The sequence below is a fragment of the Triturus cristatus genome, chromosome 8 (assembly GCF_964204655.1).
Source record: "Triturus cristatus chromosome 8, aTriCri1.1, whole genome shotgun sequence".
In the NCBI taxonomy this organism is placed as follows: domain Eukaryota; kingdom Metazoa; phylum Chordata; class Amphibia; order Caudata; family Salamandridae; genus Triturus; species Triturus cristatus.
Window position 1 is genome coordinate 202,716,285 of NC_140591.1, and position 18,092 is coordinate 202,734,376.

Consider the following 18,092-nt stretch of genomic DNA (forward strand, 5'->3'; position numbering starts at 1 on the left):
AAACTTTCAATAAAAAATACATTCATAAATATATTTTAATAATGTTTAATAAATAATACTATATACAAATCATACTGAGAGTGGGATTTAAAAAAGTATTTTGAATAATTACAAATTAAATTAATGTATTTTATTTATTGAATAATTAAACATTTAATTGATCAATTATTGTGTGTAGCAGGTTAATTTCTTTGTTACGGGTTAATTATAAGTTAATTTGCATTTTTATTTTACATAAATTTTTTTTCATAGGTATTGCACTTTATTATTTTTTTCCAATACTTTACCATAAGGAGATCTCCGTTAGGTGGCAGAATCTTTCCTCTTTCCAATTGTAAAAAGTTATTACCTTTACACTCTTAAATCCTGTTTTAGACGGTTTCAAACCCAGATTTGAGGGGTTTGAAACATGCAAGTCTGCACCTGTAGTAAAGTTACACTTTTGAAATGGTAAATAGGAAAAAAGTGTAAAGTCACTACTAGGTGAAGTAGTTAAGTTTACACATGAAAGTCTACACACATAAATGTACCTGTGCGAATAGGCTCCTAAGTGTCTATTGAACCCGACAGGTTTGTTGCAAAGTTATCTAAAGCAGTCTGAATGAAAATCTTAAAAATAAGGCAACATGACTTCGCCATTTCACACCAAACACCTGGAACAGCATCCATGTGTATCCACTGGAACCGGCCCAACCCTGCACCTGTTTAGGATAGAGCTGGAGACACACCTTTTTAAGAAATATCGCACCAAAGATTAGTCCACATCTGCTCAAAGAACCCAGCTTCCCCCCCAGTCACTCGTTGACTGTATATTTGCCTTGGACAACAAGGCATAGGATCCTGATTCATGACTAGAGTTCAAGGACCATGTGGATGAGACCACTTAACCTTAATCTTAAACTCAAGTTATAATTAAAGGACTTAAAGGCTAGAGACTGCAAAAAATGTAAAAAGCAAGAACGGTAATGGATATTTAGGATGAAAACCCATGGGAGTACACTTTGTGAGGATCTAGCTCACAGCTGCATCTATCGTACATAGAAAAAAAAAATTTACGATCACAAGCGCTATGGATAAGCCACATTATTACTGGAAATGGCAGCGAGTTCCAAAGCCGATGCCATTGTGGTGCCACAAAATGGCAAACAGATTAATTGCTCAAAGCTTTGCAGTCAGTCTGAGACCTGGTTATACTTTGAGATGAGGAATCTCTGGGAATAGATATCTACTGGAAAGAAGATTAATAAACAAAATAATATTTGCTAGGAATAAAACTACAATAATCTCATAACAATAACTTGTTTTATACAGCCTTTTACACCACATAGCTGTCATTTCTAAGTGCTGTAAGTGGCCGGTGTTACTACAGCCCTATCTGTAGCTTCCTTGGTTTCGTAATAACGTTTTTCTTAAAACGCAAAACACATAATGGCAGTTTCTCTTTAAGAAAGTCTTTAAATACTATGAGAGCTGCGGTGTGGAACTAATTCCCTATAAAAGTCAGTATGTTTTCTTCCTAAACTGATCAAACCTGAGTGTTTATTCCCTCCCAGGAGTGCTCGTTGCCCTCAGTAACAAAGCAATCTCAATATGATCATCTTTCATCTTCTAGTACGATGCACTTACCTTCCACCTTGTTAATGCACCAGTGGCATCAGAAATATCTCACACAGGAGTTTGATTTGCTTCTGCCCCAGCAAAACGTAAAGTCCTCAGATCGTCTGTGTGCTCCATACGAATGATCCCCAGATCATGGCATCCACCATCAGTTTACTGTAACAGTCTGCTGTGCAGCAGAACACATCGTCTGAGGAGCCTGAGCCTTCCTGCGCGTGGCATCTTCCATCTTTGTGCCACTACATAGGATGCTGCGCTCCCTGGCCCCAATTCACAAAGGTAAACTGAGAGGAAGGCCGAACTTTACGACTTTCAGTATTCACAAAGGGCATTTACTACTCGTAAATGCCTTTTGTGAATACCAAATGTCATAACGTGTGACTTTCGGTATTCACAAAGGACATTTACGAGTAGTAAATGCTCTTTGTGAATACCAAAAGTCATAAAGTTCGACTTTCACCCAAGGTTAACCTTTATGAATCGGGGCCCCTGTTTTGAAATGCTTCATGGTAGCGCTCAGGAATAGCCACCTTTCTGCTGAGGCAGTCGCAAGAGCCAAGAAAAAGGATTAAACAGATGAATACTACCGGCCATCTTTCTTGTAGCGATTGACTTTCATTTAATTCCCTGGTGATGAGACTTTACAAGGTAGTCCTCAATTTTGAGAACAAATGTTTAAATGAATATATGAACGCATACACACTTACATAGCACATCAATGTCATTTGAGATGGCATCAGTGATGCCATTCCGTGATGTCACTGACAATATCATGAGAGATGTAATATGTGAGGTCATAAGCAGTGCATTGCAGGGGGCGTAAGTTATAGTTAGCTCATGTAACTAGAACTGCTGAATGTCACTGGTTTTGTACTAGTGAAATCTGAGCCCAACTATAACGTCCCTGTAACTTTTGTTTTTTTCCAGTGAATTTCTATTGGTTTTTAATGTTATTTTTCCAACTATAATGTCCCTGTAACCTTAAGTTTTTTTTGTGAATTTCAACTTTTTTAGTTTGTTTACTAACTACAGCAACCCTGTTACCTATTTTTTTAGTGAATTTTTAACGTTTTTCAAACACATTTCCCTAACTGTAACCTATAGCCTTTGAGAGTGTGTGTGTGAGTGGCCGAATAGGTCGGTGTATGTGTGTCTGAGTGGTTTTGTGGGTGTGTGGGTGTGTGAGAGGCTATATAGGTATGTGAGTAGGTGTGTGAGTGGGTGAGTAGGTGTGTACGTGGGTTAGTAGGTGTGTGAGGGGGTTAGTGGGTGTGTGAGTGGGTGTCTGAGTATCTGTATGGGTGTGTCAATAGCTGTATGAGCGACAGGGCAAGAACAGAACCTTACCTGCCCCTTTATTCAACTGGAGTATTTTGAACTGCTTACTCAGTAAGTGCTACATAGTTGGATAGTAACTGGTGCATATTCTACCCTATAGCTGCACAATGGACTATGAGGAAATGTCTCCAATGACACTGTGTGCATGTAATTTCTGCACTGTTATTGTTCCTCGAGCATCTTGATCCACAAATCTGTGATAATGCGTAGATGAGACTACAAAGAGGGGAATCTCCACCAGACAAGGGTGCTTCCTCTTAACTATATGAACTAAGTGCTTCTTTGATTGCTGGAGATATCCTCAAGATTCCTCCGCATCAAGAACCCGCCACCAAAATCGGGGCAAAGCGAGCTCAGAGGCCTTTTGATAAGTTGTCCGTCAACGTGGGAAAAGGTGGGAAGACCTTTACAAACTACTAAGTAAAATGGGGCAGGGCCAAACAGGCGGACCTTGCAGATGATTTTGGGCATTTGCATACTCAGGGAAAATAAAAGGGAGAACCATGGAATCTGCTCTCAAGACCAGAAAGAAACCACCTGTAACAGTGATTACCGATCCGATTGCGCTTCAATAGATCAACGATGCATTCACCTCCATTTAGGATTTCAGATTGTTTTTCAATGTGGAAAGCAAGAGGAAACGCACTTGCTTTGCCAAGCTCAAGAAGTTAGGATCATTTGTGCTTTACAGAAGCAGAGCTTCAGCTGGGGCACCTGCTGTGTTTATATTTGTAAGTGCTTCCCGATGAGGTATCATTTCTGTGAAATAAGCATCAGGGCCAAACTGGAACCTCATTTTTTTCAAGACCAGTCCATAGTTTTGCCGAAAATGTCTACCCAACTGGGGTTCTTTCCATGGTTACTTAGTAATTGCAGGAGGACACACGCAGCCTTCACTCTTCCCGCCTCCTGTAGCTCAATGGTACTAGGGCTTCAGATGGAGGAAGGGGTGAATGCTGCGCAGCTCCTGGGTCTCCCTGGCTTGGCTGAACTACAAAAAGCAGGTCAGCCAAGCTGAGGAGACCCAGGGGCTGACTTCAGCTCCTTTACATAGCTCTTGCTGTGAATGTTCAAAAGCGAACAGCTGTGGCCCTGCGCATGGCTGTTCGCTGTAGAACATTTACAGCAAAAGCTGGGAACAAAGACTTCGGGCTCCGTGAGGCCTTTGTTTTACTAACTAGAACATTCTGCCCTGATGGGACGGAATGTTTTAACAGGTTTATAGCCCACTGTAGATAGGCTATTCCAGCAGCCATTAAAAGCCCACTCCCTAGTTAAAGGCTCTCGCCTTTGGCTCAGGTCTTTAACGCTGGAGCGGGCCTTCAGTGGCCAGTATAGTCTGCTACGGCGAACTATAAAGCTATAATATAGATAAGGGAAATATAATTAAATTGAAGCATTAACAACCTATCCAGTGAAAATGCTTTAAAATTCATCACAAGGATTTTTTTATTGTACCTGGATTCACATATCGTTCAATGTATATGTTTATTTTAACAAAAAGTTTACTGTGTACTGACTCTTCCAAAAGGCCTCAGACTTTATTCCACTGCCCAATTAATATATTTGAGAGCAGGGGAAAGAAAAAGGCATATGAAATGTTGAGCGCAGCGGGCCTATACCAATTCATGTAGGCCTCTGCTGCTCCATGGTCTTCAATGGAGCTCTCAACATTCAAATGTTCTAATAAGCAGTTGACTATTTTGCCTAACAGGGGATCAGATACCATTTAAAAAAAAAAAAAAAATCTGAATAATTTGCAATGAAGTGCAAAGATACTGGCAGGCTCTTCCATATGTGGGTAGCCTGCAATAGTAAGTTGACACCAGGCCACAACTTCCGCCTAAAGGAAGGAAAAGATAGCAGTTCCTGATGAATCACACAAAGGGATTTATTTACATGGTTACCAGGGCTAACAGGACAACCAGTGAAGTCACAGCATCTCCCCAGGGCAAGACTGTGTAAACAAATGCATCTCTGGCAAAAATGCTCAAACCATCTGCTCCCTCTATCTATTCCTGCAAACTCTTTCCATCCACCCAATCTCTCTCTCCTCCTGTTGGTTTCTCTCTACCCTCCTCTCTCCCTCTCTCTCGAAACCTCCCAGTGTCTGGTGAGATGGGGAAGTGACCGAGGCCTGAGAAGAAAATGATGTGCAATAGCACGTACACCCATGCTGGATCGAGATAACTAACTTTTCACAATCTGAAAGTTTCTTTTAACACACAATCTTACATCCCTCGTTAGTGACATGCGTACGTCCCAGCAATTCCACATCAGACTACATGATGCCGGATTCAAGCATAACTCACCAATAAATAGCTTAACTGTACACCAACTGTAAGTGTGTAAACATGCATCACTGAACTGGATGTGTAAAAGTTTGTAAAAGAGGTTTACCCCACAGTACACTTTAACTGGGACTGTATGAACATGCACTGCTGAACTGAACTTTAACTGCAGATGCAAGAATGTGTATTGCTGAACTCCAGCACTTGACATGTGAAAGTGTAATGAACAAGTTACTAACCTTCGGTAACGATGTATCTGTAAGAAACATTAGTTAGTTAGATTCCTCACCTTAGAATATCCCCAGGCGTCAGACTGGATCCGGAAGATTTTTCGTCAGCAATACCCCTTGCGCGTCGCTAGGCGTCGTCTGCGGCTCCGCGTCCGTCGTCGGCGTCGTGCGCCGGGATGACGTCGGAGTACTTAGACGCCGCCCTCGCGCGCTGACGTCAGTTCTTGTACATAGCCTTCCGCGCCAGGAACGCAGAGCCATGCAAAGACCGACACTGGTGCCAAAAATAAAATCTAGGGGCCTGAAAGGATAACCTTAACCCTAGATGTCGGTTCGCAGAACGGGGAGGATGGGAGGGTCGGTGAGGAATCTAACTAACTAATGTTTCTTACAGATACATCGTTACCGAAGGTTAGTAACTTGTTCATCTGAAAGAAACACGTTAGTTAGATTCCTCACCTTAGAATAGATACCCAAGCAATACCATCCCCGGTGGTGGGTCTGCGAACCAAGATCACACCAGAAAGTCCTGGAGGACAGAACGGCCAAAGAAGCCATCCCTCCGGACTTGGCTGTCAAGGCAATAATGCCTGGCAAACGTGTGTAGCGAAGCCCACGTCGCCGCCTGACAGATGTCCTGCAAAGGGACTCCCCGTCCCAAGGCAGTAGTAGCCGCCGTGGCCCGAGTAGAATGGGCGCGCAGCCCAACAGGAGGGTCCTTTTTAGCCAAGGAATAGCAGATTTTTATACACAAAACGACCCACCGAGAGATGGTTCGTTTGTGCACAGCTTTCCCCTTCTTAGCGCCCACGTACCCAACAAAAAGCTGGTCGTCCACCCGGAACTGTTTTGTGCGGTCCAGATAAAAGGAGAGCGCACGTTTTGGGTCCAGACGGTGGAGCCTCTCTTCCTCTTTGGAAGGATGCGGAGGCGGAAAGAAGGTGGGCAAGGTGACAGACTGCCCAAGGTGAAATGGAGTCACCACTTTAGGAAGAAAGGAAGGACGAGGTCGAAGGACAACCTTGTCCGGATGAACAGATAGAAAAGGAGGCTTTGAAGATAAAGCCTGGAGCTCACTCACCCGTCTAGCCGAGGTGATGGCTACCAGAAAAGCAGTCTTTAGAGTTAGAAGACGAAGAGGGCAATTGTGAAGAGGCTCGAAGGGAGCGCACATCAGGAATGTCAAAACCAGATTCAAGTCCCACTGAGGCATTACAAAAGGGACAGGAGGGAACGTGTGTGTAATGCCTTTGAGAAAGCGTGTAACCACAGGGGACTTGAAAAGAGAAGGCTGATCAGGAAGACGCAAGAAGGCGGAGATGGCAGCAAGATAACCTTTCAGGGTGCCCAGGGCAGAGCCCTGCCGGGCCAGAGAAAGAAGGAAGAGGAGAACCTCAGAAAGAGGGGCGGAAAGGGGATCCACAGCCTTTGCTGTGCACCATGCCACAAATTTGTTCCACCGGCAGGCGTATACCGACTTTGTGGAGGGACGCCTGGCTGCCAGAATGATATCACAGACTTCAGGAGGCAAGTCAAATGGCATCAACTGCCGCCGCTCAATCTCCACGCATGGAGGTGGAGGCTGGACAGGTTCGGGTGGAGGACCGTCCCCTGCTGCTGCGACAGAAGATCCTCCCGAAGGGGCAGACGTATCGGGGGATCGGTCAACAGACTGAGTAGCTCGGGATACCAGTATCTTCGTGCCCAATCCGGAGCCACCAAGATGACTTGGGCCCGGTCGCGCCTGATCTTCTTCAGCACTCTGGGCAGAAGTGGTATAGGCGGAAAGGCGTACAACAGACCGCAACTCCACTCGTGACGAAAAGCGTCGCCGAGCGAGTGCCGCCTTGGAAATTCCAACGCGCAGAACTGCTGACATTGCGCGTTCTCTTCGGTGGCGAATAGATCTAACCAAGGCTCTCCCCACTGCTGAAAGAGGCCTTGCACCACTTCGGAGTTCAGACGCCATTCGTGATCCATCATGCACCGGCGGCTGAGTTCGTCTGCTCTGGCGTTCAGAGAGCCCGCCAGATGTTGAACCACCAGGGTGACGCCCTGGTGTTCCAGCCATGTCCAGAGGCGCAGAGCCTCCTGACAAAGGGTCCACGACCCCACCCCGCCCTGTTTGTTGCAGTACCACATGGCGGTGGTGTTGTCCGTGAACACCTGCACGACACTTCCCCTGACAGAGGGAAGGAAGGCTTTCAGTGCAAGCCGGATCGCTCTCAACTCCAACAGGTTGATGTGGAGACGAGACTCCGCCGGAGACCAGAGGCCTCTGATCTCCGCCTCTCCCATATGGCCACCCCATCCCAGGAGGGACGCATCCGTCACTACGACATGCTCCGGTTGGGGAAGGGAGAGGCTCTTGCCCTTGACCCACTCGCGGTCCGTGAGCCACCACTGCAACTGCTGTGCAGTACCCTCCGAGATCAAGACATGGTCGGACAGGTTGCCGTGATGCTGGGCCCACTGAAACTTCAGGTCCCACTGCAGAGCCCGCATGCGCCGCCTGGCGTGATGCACTAGTAGGATGCAGGAGGCCATCAGCCCCAGAAGCCGCAACACTAGCCTGACCGAAACCCGGGATAGAGGCCGAAAGATGGGAATCAGGGCCTGTATATCCCGGACCCGCTGTTCCGGTGGATGGACCCGGAACTGCGCCGAATCGAGAACCGCTCCGATGAAGAGGAGCTTCTGAGAGGGACTCAAGTGTGACTTCGGCACGTTGATGGAAAACCCCAGCAAATGCAGGAGATCCGCCGTAGTCTGGAGGTGGGAGACGACTGCCTGGGGCGAGCCCGCCTTCAACAACCAGTCGTCGAGATAGGGGAAGACTGGGACCCCTGATCTGCGCAGATGAGCTGCGACCACCGCCATCACTTTCGTGAACACCCGAGGGGCACTGGTGAGGCCGAAGGGGAGCACGGTAAACTGAAAGTGCTCCTGGCCCACCGTGAACCGCAGGTAACGCCGGTGGGCCGGCAGGACGGGGATATGGAAATATGCGTCCTGCAAGTCCAACGCTACCATCCAGTCTCCAGGGTCTAGGGCAGCTAAAACCTGAGCCAACGTTAGCATCTTGAACCTTTCCTTTCGGAGGAAGGCATTGACGTTCCGGAGGTCCAAGATAGGGCGCAGGCCCCCCTTGCCCTTCTTGGGAACCAGAAAGTAGTGGGAATAACAACCACGACCTACTTCTGGACTCGGAACGCGCTCGACGGCCCCCTTGGCCAAGAGAGCCGAAACTTCCTCGCGGAGAAGATCCAAATGATCCCCCGAGATACGGTGGTGCTGCGGTGGCATGGCTGGAGGGGTCGTCTCGAAGGGGAGGGAGTAGCCCCTTCGGACGATTTGCAGCACCCACCTGTCCGATGTTATGGACCGCCAGTGGAGCAGGTGATGGCGAACTCTGCCGCCCACTGGCGTGGTATGGGCCTGAAAGCTCGGACTAGGAAGGCTTTGAGGCGGATGCTGCCGGGGTGGATGTGGGCTGACCACGTCGGCCTCCATTTCCGCCACGGCGGAAGCCACGTCCGCGACCGCGCGCAGGTTGGTTCTGCGGCTGGTGGCTTTGCGGACGTGAGGAGGCGCCCCTTCCTTGGCCACGAAAGGGGCGAAAAGCGGAGGTGTGCGCCCGCGGAGCCGAGAGGCCCAAGGACTTGGCCGTAGCCCGGGAGTCCTTAAAGCGGTTCAGCGCACTGTCCGCCTTCTCACCAAACAGGCGAGTGCCATCAAAGGGCATGTCCATGAGGGTGTTCTGGACATCCCCGGAAAATGACGTGGACCGCATCCAGGCGTGGCGGCGGAGCGCCACCGTGGTGGAAATCGCCCGACCTAGCGAGTCCGTGGTGTCAAGCCCACATCTTATGGCGTGCCGTGCTGCATCCCTCCCATCGGCCAAAGCCTGGGTAAGACGCGTCCGGACCTCCTCCGGACACAGGGGCAGCACGTCCTCCACCGTATCCCACAGGGAATGGGAATAACGGTCCAAGAGACAGGCGGTATTTAAGGACCGCAGGCCCAACCTAAGGGACGAGAACAGTTTCTTGCCAAACTGCTCGAGTCTCTTGGAATCCCGGTCCGGCGGAGCGGTCGGGAAGGAGGATTGGGAAGTAGAGGCCTGGATAACCAGACTCTCGGGGGTGGGGTGTTGGGACAGGAAACTGGGGTCGCCCGGAGCAGGGCGGTGGCGCCTGGCAACGTTCCTATCCACAGGAGGAACTGTGGAGGGCTTGGACCAGGTGCCCTGCAGAACGTCAGTGAGGGCCTCGTTGAACGGCAGCAGAGGCTCAGTGGAGCTTGCTGAGGTTTGAAGCACCTCAGTGAGGATGTTGGTCCTCACAGCCACGGCAGGCAACTCGAGCCCAAAGGCCTCAGCCGCCTTGCGCAGCACCACAGAAAATGCTGCACCCTCCTCCGAAGCCACGGTCGGAGGAGAAGTGAATCCAGCGTCTGGCGAGGTGTCCAGCCCGCTGGCCTCCCCCAGTTCATCTGCCCAGTCCTGAGAAAGCTGTGACTGAACAGCCAGAGGGTCCTCGAACCCCTCCCAGTCGCCCCCTTCTTCCGATTCCTGATAAACAGGAGGAATGATCGGAACCGGACTGTAGAGATGGTAGGACTCGAGCGGCGTCGGATGCGGCGTCGGCGGACGCCGTGCCGGCGTCGGGTCCGGATGAGGGCTAAACTGGGGCGTCGGCGTCACAGGCGTCGGCGGCGCCGGTGACGGCGTCGGTGGTTCAGGCGTCGGCGCCGGTGGAGGAGTGACAAGGTCAACCGGCGTCGACTGGGGCCCAGGCATGGGCCCCGCGGGGACCTGCGGCGTCGAGACCGGAGTCGTCGACGGCGCTGGGGCCGGAGCCGCCGGCACGCGAGGTCGCCCAGTCGAGTCCGCGGGGCCCGAAGGCGCGCCAGCGGGCGTCGACGGCGGGGCCAGGCTCCTCATGGCCGAGAGGAAGGCACTGATCTCCGCCGGCGCCGCGTCAGCCCCAGGGACCGGAAGGTATGGGGGCGGACGCGGCACCTGCGGCTCCGCCGGAGCCGCGGGGGTGGAACCACTTGGACCCTCGGCCGAGTCGCGCGACCGGCGAGGGGAGTCCGAAGAGCGATGTCGCCGCTTGGACTTCTTAGAGTGTTTGGACTTACCCGACGACTTGGAGCCCGACGATCGATGGTGGCGTCGGCTAGGGCTCCGCGAGCGATCCTTGGACCTCCTCCTGGACCGGGATCGCGCACGACGCGGAGCCGAGTGGCGAAGCTCGAGAAGCTTGCGGGACCGCTCCCGCCTAGCCTTCGAAGTCAGGGCCTGACAGTCGTGGTCGAGGCCTAAGCAGTAGAGGCACCGGCGGTGGTGATCGGTCACCGACATCAGTCGATGACAATCTTCGCAAGCCTTGAACCCAGGCATCCTACCGGCACCAGATGTCGACAGACAAGGATCAAAAATGATCAAAAAGATTTAGTCAAAAAAGACTAAAAGGGGTAGCTCTCCCGGATCTGCGCTTACTGGCGCGGAAAAAAGAAGAACTGACGTCAGCGCGCGAGGGCGGCGTCTAAGTACTCAGACGACGTCATCCCGGCGCACGACGCCGACGACGGACGCGGAGCCGCAGACGACGCCTAGCGACGCGCAAGGGGTATTGCTGACGAAAAATCTTCCGGATCCAGTCTGACGCCTGGGGATATTCTAAGGTGAGGAATCTAACTAACGTGTTTCTTTCAGATTCTGTATTATTGATGTGTAAATCTCAGCTGTAGAAATGTACGCCTGCACACTGGACTGTGTGCTTCAACTGAATAGATAAACACGCACTACTGAACTGTGCCTGCTGTGGATGTGTTAACATGAACTGTGTACTTCAACAGCGGATGCGAGATAGTGCATTCAAATATGAATTAAACATGCACTGTAAAGGGATTTCATGCAACACATACCTCTGCAACTTTGATATCAAAGGTAAAGGTTGATTTTGCACTGGAGCCACTTGTTTTACTTTAACAAACCCATTAGAGCTCAACACATTTGACTTATGCACTCACTCGTTTTCAGAATCCTTGGACAGGACAATGGCTGCTTTATGGATAGTGTGAGAGGAATAATCATGAATGTATGAAGTGGAAACTCCGCTAAATCATATATATGAGAGAATTACCAGTGTTGATTGCTTCCATAACTAAACCAAAAGCATGTGTTGAGTGCAACCCAGAGAGGTTGTGCTTCCAGTAAGCAAAGCAGACAGAGGAGCTCCCTGTGATCTGCTCCTGTATGAGTGAGCACCCATACCACATTTAAATCCCGGCGAATTCGGTTTGGACAGAGGGACAACAAAAATACACACATTTTAGTCTAGCTTTTATATCAAGAATTTAATTATCTATACAGGTTGCTAATTGAAAAGGCTGTAGTACAGTTGTTAAGCGGCAGTTTTATATATTTATATATTTTACATTCATATCAATGAAAATACTGAAGTGCAATTAAGTAGAGGCTGATTCATTCTTTGCGCCATTTGGATGGAAAAGGAAGCTCACAACAATGTCGGCATGAGGGGGAGGACAAAATAACAGAAGGTAAGAATGCTAAAGTAATCAGAGATTTCCCTACAGTGCTGGTGGCAGGTCAGTTTTGCATTCTGTGCTTACAGCACAATCGGTTGTAATAGAAGTAGGACTAATGCTGACAATTATGGCTGAAGAAGGCTACAATACACTGACTACACTACTGAACTGTAAGCTCCATGAACATTACTCTATATATTCCACAGTCTAGAGTAAAAAAATGTAAACATTGGAAATACTTGCAGGAACATGTTCTTTACATTCTTTCTTGTCAAGATAGTTACTTGATCAAATTATATTGTTCTGCGTTCTTTAAAATGAATTTTAAAAAAGCGGTAACACTTCATATGACAGAAACTCTAAAAATATATGGATTAATGTTATTATACTGTGCTGATGAAATCATCTATAGATTTTCAACAGACAAGTTAAAAAAAATCCAATATCTCCAACAATATAATATAAGAGGCTTCTTTCGGTAGCTATCTGTGCAAAACAAAGCGAATATAACTGAACAGCATTATAACAATACATATTCTATGGCAGTGAAAGAAAATCCGTATCTTCTGTACACAAAGGTATTACAAGCTAAATAACAAACACCTGATACAGATGAGTTAACATAAAATACTTCATAACTGGGCACATTTTAGCTTTCTAAATCTTAGGCAGACGTTTGGGATTTAAAAAATAGGTAATACTGGACACAGAAAACATAAAAGATATAACAAGTCACAAATTTATGGAGAATTGGAACAATTCTAACAGCACATGCAGCATTCCTTGATAGTGGGTCTTTTTGCAAAAATAAAACTGCAATGAAGTAATTTCATTTTGACTTTGTTTTCAAAAAGGCTAAAATATACATTAAAAAAGTTTTTAAACTAGAGTGAAGCACCTAATAAAAGGTAAAATACTTTGTTCCAGTAATGTGAAAGCCACAAAAGGACCCACTATCCTCTGTATCGGTTTTTGTAAATTTGCTTCTAGGTATGTAAATAGTTTACTAGAACATTGAGATTACATGCAACTAATGTAAAATGAGGTAAACTGCTCTGCAGTGTGTTCTTCTACTCAGAAGGCAGTAGATGATCATGCTGGAAGTCACATGATCAAGGCTGCATCTCCCATCATCCCTCGGGGCAGTGATATGGGATAGTGGGTCTCTTTGAGGACTTTCAAGCCTGAGTGGGGGATGGACAACATATGATTCCTAGAAAAAGGAGGAAAACAACACATAAGCAAAACAAAACAATGAGCAAAATTCAAGCTAGGAAAATGAGTCAGGCATTGAAACAGCATGGTACGAAAATGATGAAAAGGGTACAGCATGCTACGAAGAGGGTGAAACTAAAACAAAAAAGATTGCATTACAGAAGGTCTTCAAAGAGACTTGTGGAAATGCAGCAGTGGTCACAAACTGAACTCTGCAAACAATGGCAGAAGGAGATTCAAAGCAATGCTGCATGTTTCATTTTGCAATACTAGATAAGAAGAAGCAGAACAGAGCAGGAAAAAGATTTACTCACACTGCTGGCTTGGATCCATGTCTGTAGTGAGTTTGACATAGTTGGACGGGAATAGGCCTACATGTCCGTTCACTTCTCCTTTCCACCAATCGGGATCATCTTTGTTCAGGACGTTGATGATCTGACCCTTTGCAAAAGCAAGTTCATCGTCGTTCTGTGCAATGTAGTCGTACATACCAATTACTTGGCACACTAAAAAAAAAAAAAAAAAAGATAGAATTAAAATATAAATCAATTCGGCTAATAAATATTTTCGGTTCTGACCAAATATATCAGGACTATATTTACGTCCAATTAATAAGTACTTTTAATACAACGTAATCAACAGTAGGTATTGCCTCACAAATACAACCCACATAAGGTTAGAAAAAACAATTTTTCGTAATTGCCATTGCTGTGTGTTGTAAAAAATAAAACTAGTTTCTTCTACCCACTGTAATTAATGGTATCTGCCTCAAAAGGATGAAAGGCTGAATTGGCCCTGCATGCATTTGGAGGAGTAACTGGGCAGGTCACGGTGGAAATCATTGGAACATGAACACCAGACAGCTCTGAACATACTAGAGCAGCAATTCTTAACCTGTGGTCCAGCAACCCTCTAGGAGTCTGCGACCATTCACAAAATTAAAGTATAATAAAATAATTCGAAATAAAAAAGTAAACCGTAAAATAGAAAATCTTAAAACGGTATGTAAATATGAAGAAATTGAAGCTGGGGGCTAAAACTTAAGCCGGTATTCTCAGACTGATTCTTATGAAAAGTGCAAGTGCATGAAACTGAATAAAATATGGACGATGGGTAACCTCATTTGAATTTAGAAAAGCTCAAACCTTCCTATTAAAATATTGATTCTATTATATTTATTAAATAAAATGTTTGATCATTTGTGCATTGGTTTTGTTTCTGTATTGTTTTGCACATCAAGTGATCGAAATAGCTTAGCTGGGCCCCCGACTATCACTAATGACTCAGTGGGGGTCCCTGGATTCCAATAAGGATTCAGCGGGGGTCCCCGGATTAGAGTACTATGCGGGGGTCCACAGAAATCAAAAAGCTGAAAACCACTGTACTAGAGTCTCTGAAGTGGACCTTACAGTACAGATGTTTCCGTGAGCACATTCGCTCTTACAACACACTGATGGATTTTGTCTCAATCGTTTTTGAGACAAAGAATTATTGTTTCTTCCAATAACGAAGCCAAATCCCAAACTGGACCAGCTACTACAAGAAGTGCAATTTGCTCAGAGATTATCTTGCGGATGACAAGAGGGACAAAGCAGCGAATTTTAAGAGGCAAGTCAGAGGGATTTCCACCCTGGACTCGGTGCCTTCGTGCACAAATGACTGTCTAATCCCTAAAAGGGAATTCAACTAGGTATGAAGTGAAAAATTAACTGAGCAGTACAGTAAAATTTATATCAGACAGGATTAAGATAGCCGACAGAAATACTTAACACTTCATTAAATGCAAGCCCAATGGAGGTATCCCACTGCCTGCTGGGCCCTAATAGGTGCATTTTCCTACCAATTCCAGTATAGCTCAGCAAAGCCTACAGCCTATTTCTCTCCAAAGAGCTGAACACAACCAAGGCAAGTGCCTATCACGTAGTACCAACCAGTATAAGGTTCAAATCTTCCAGAGAATATTGCAATAACTGCATGGAACTTTAGCTGTTTTGCAAGTGCATATACCTCTTTATTCTCTGATCCACCATCTAGGTCCGAATTTAGGCACTATACTGCATAGGCATCTGAAGGTTCTAACAGAAAACGCTCGCATATCATTTAAATAGTATCTCTTGATTTTGCAACATTTGATCTATTCTTACAATTATAGTAGTGTAAAGTTCTGTTTTCATGTGTTGATGGGGTCAATTCTGGAGTTGTACTGTAAATGATCTGGTGCAACTTCAAAACCAATAAAAATATTAGAACATGTGAAAAAAAAGGTAGTGGCACTAACATTTTAGAGAAAATACAAAACAATTTATGTTATATAGGATGTTGTTTTAAATACTAAAGCATAATAAATATACATGTACAGAGACATTCGTTTGTGCAACATACTCACTGCAACCATCCATCACATATACCATAATCTGATATGTGTTTCAATGCTCAATACAATTTATTAATAGGCCATATAAGGCATAACAGAGAATCTGTTGAAACACATAATTTGCGGGTGGTTTCCAAGTTGTCTCTCAACGCGCGTTTCAGCAGAAGACTGCCTTCCTCAGGAGTTCCACCTCCAAATAATATGCTCAAATGGTATTTCAAGAAGATGATGAAGCTAGGGAATAATTAGTATGAGTCACAGACTCAAACACAGCCAGCGCATCCAGGTTAGAAAATTTCAGTTTCGCAAGAAGAAGAGGGATGCACCGAAGTAGTGAAGGACCCACAAGACAGAGGTCATATATAATTCCTTCTGAGTTAAAGATTTTATTACACACTTATAGCAAAGATGGTTAGAACGATGAGGAGATTGGAATGCTGCTCGATGACACAAAGTCCTCACGATAATTAATCCTGATCCAATGGACGTGCTGCTAATCCACTAGGTGCCACAACGTATTCATGATTCGTTCAGATAGGGACCGATGCAGACAGCTCAGACCTGATGCTGATCATCGCAGATTCTTACAATGATAGTAGTGTAAAGTTCTGTTTTCATGTGTTGATGGGGTAATTTCTGGAGTTGTGCAGTACTTCTGCTGAGCCCACTGTTCTGTGGTCACTCCCTCCCTTTCTGAGATTGACCTCCCCCTCTTCTACTGGTGGGCAGGGGCATCAAAGAAGCTATCCAGTAGTCCACTCCGCACAGGTCGATCTAGTTAGTGCTTCAGGAGATCTATAGTGCTATCTCTGAGGCTCCATGCCAATACACATTTTGACGCAATGAAGTTGGTGCACTGATATTCGTTGACGTGTCATAATGAAAACTACCTCCATTGCAGACATACGAATGATAGAGCTGTGTGCTTTGAGTCTTAGGCATTTTGATAAAAAACATTTCTCAGTTTCAAACGGCATATCACGCAATCTCTACGGAATATCAGACAACTTTGAGTGCCAAAAGAATCTGTCCGTTTGAGCAGGTTGCTGTGAAGCACCTGATCCTCTGGAGACCAGAGGCCTTTGATCTTCAGTTCTCCATATGAGCGGTGAAGTCATCCGTTACCACCGGCAATAGCTGGTGGAGGCTGGAAGGACATCCAGGTTTTCAACACCACCACACCAGGCCAGGACTGCTGCAGTACCTTGGGGAATAATGATGGTGTCTGACAGGTCTTTCCAGGCTAGAACCATTACCCGTGGAGGTACTACTGGGCTGCTCTCATGTACCAGTATGCATGTCATGTGTAACCAGGAAGGTACCAGAGGCCTGCAGACTCAGCAGGTAAATAACTGTCCAGACTGGATTTTGAGCCCTTTTCTGAAACTACAGAATCATGGATTCAATGTTCAAAATACGATGAGGAGGTGGAAATTCTCGAAAAGATTTAATGCGCACTACTGCACATATGAACAGGAGGCCCTGAAAGGGCTCCAAGTGACATTTAGGACCATTGAATGAAAAATCTAGGTCGAGTAGTAGGGATTCTGTTGACAACAAGTGGAAAGACACCATCTTTGGAGACTTGCCTTCAGGAGCTAGTTGTATAGACATACTGGGATTCCAGATCTTCTGAAATGTGCCGCCACCAACTTTGTAAAGAAGGGAAGTGCTGATGTCTGTCCAAAAGGAAGTATCGCGCACTGGTAGTGAGTGGACCCCACTATACAGCGAAGGAACTTTCTGTGCAACTGCAGAATTGGTATGTGGAAATAAGAGTCCTCTAGTTAAAGACATTCTGTCCTCTGCTTTCAGTGTCTTAAAACTTGCGCTAGCATCAATATCGTGAATTTCTTTTTGTGTACAAAGAATCAAGACCCTGATGGGAAGGGTCAGGCGAAGACTACCGTCTTTCTCAGGAACCAGGAAGTACCAAAAACAACATCCCAGTCCAATATCCTGCTCTGGCACCAACTACACTGCTCCTTTCTGCAGCACCTACTGCTTTAGGATGCATAGATGGTCCTCTGTCTGACCAGAACGGGGAGTGGGCCTTACAGGAAGGCCCATCAGAATCGTATGTGCACTGGTCCAAAGTTAAGGCCTTTCAGGTCCGTAGAGGGGAGGGCACCCAGCCTCCCACCGGTCTCAAGTGAGCCGGCATGGGTGAACTAGAGCGGCTTCTAATGGGAGACAGGGTAGGAACAGGTCGTGATTCAACCTTTTTCCTTTCCACGACCTGTATACGGCATAGGCAGTGTATTCTGCGGCTACTGCTTAAGCTGGTATTGACAAATTTAATCCGCAAGCACCTGAATTTCACAAAACTCCCTGTAGTCTCCATGAGGGGGCTATAAGCCTAGCGAACCTGCAGTTCCCCTGCTTATTTTGAACTACTCCAAATTGGCCTTTTCACCAAATAAAGTCATCGAAAGGCAGATCCATAAGAGTGGATTGCACATCTGCTGA

The 18,092-nt window shown here is 46.5% G+C and overlaps 1 protein-coding gene across 6 annotated transcripts in view; it reads right to left on the minus strand.

Annotated features, from left to right (window-relative positions):
- ITSN1 (intersectin 1) overlaps positions 1–18,092 on the minus strand; it is a 1,732,490-nt gene that overhangs the window by 318,273 nt on the left and 1,396,125 nt on the right. For all 6 annotated transcript variants that reach the window (XM_085621357.1, XM_085621360.1, XM_085621358.1 and 3 more), the window contains one exon: positions 13,564–13,755. In XM_085621357.1, coding sequence (XP_085477483.1) covers positions 13,564–13,755 — 192 coding nt within the window. The remainder of the gene's footprint in view (positions 1–13,563; positions 13,756–18,092) is intronic.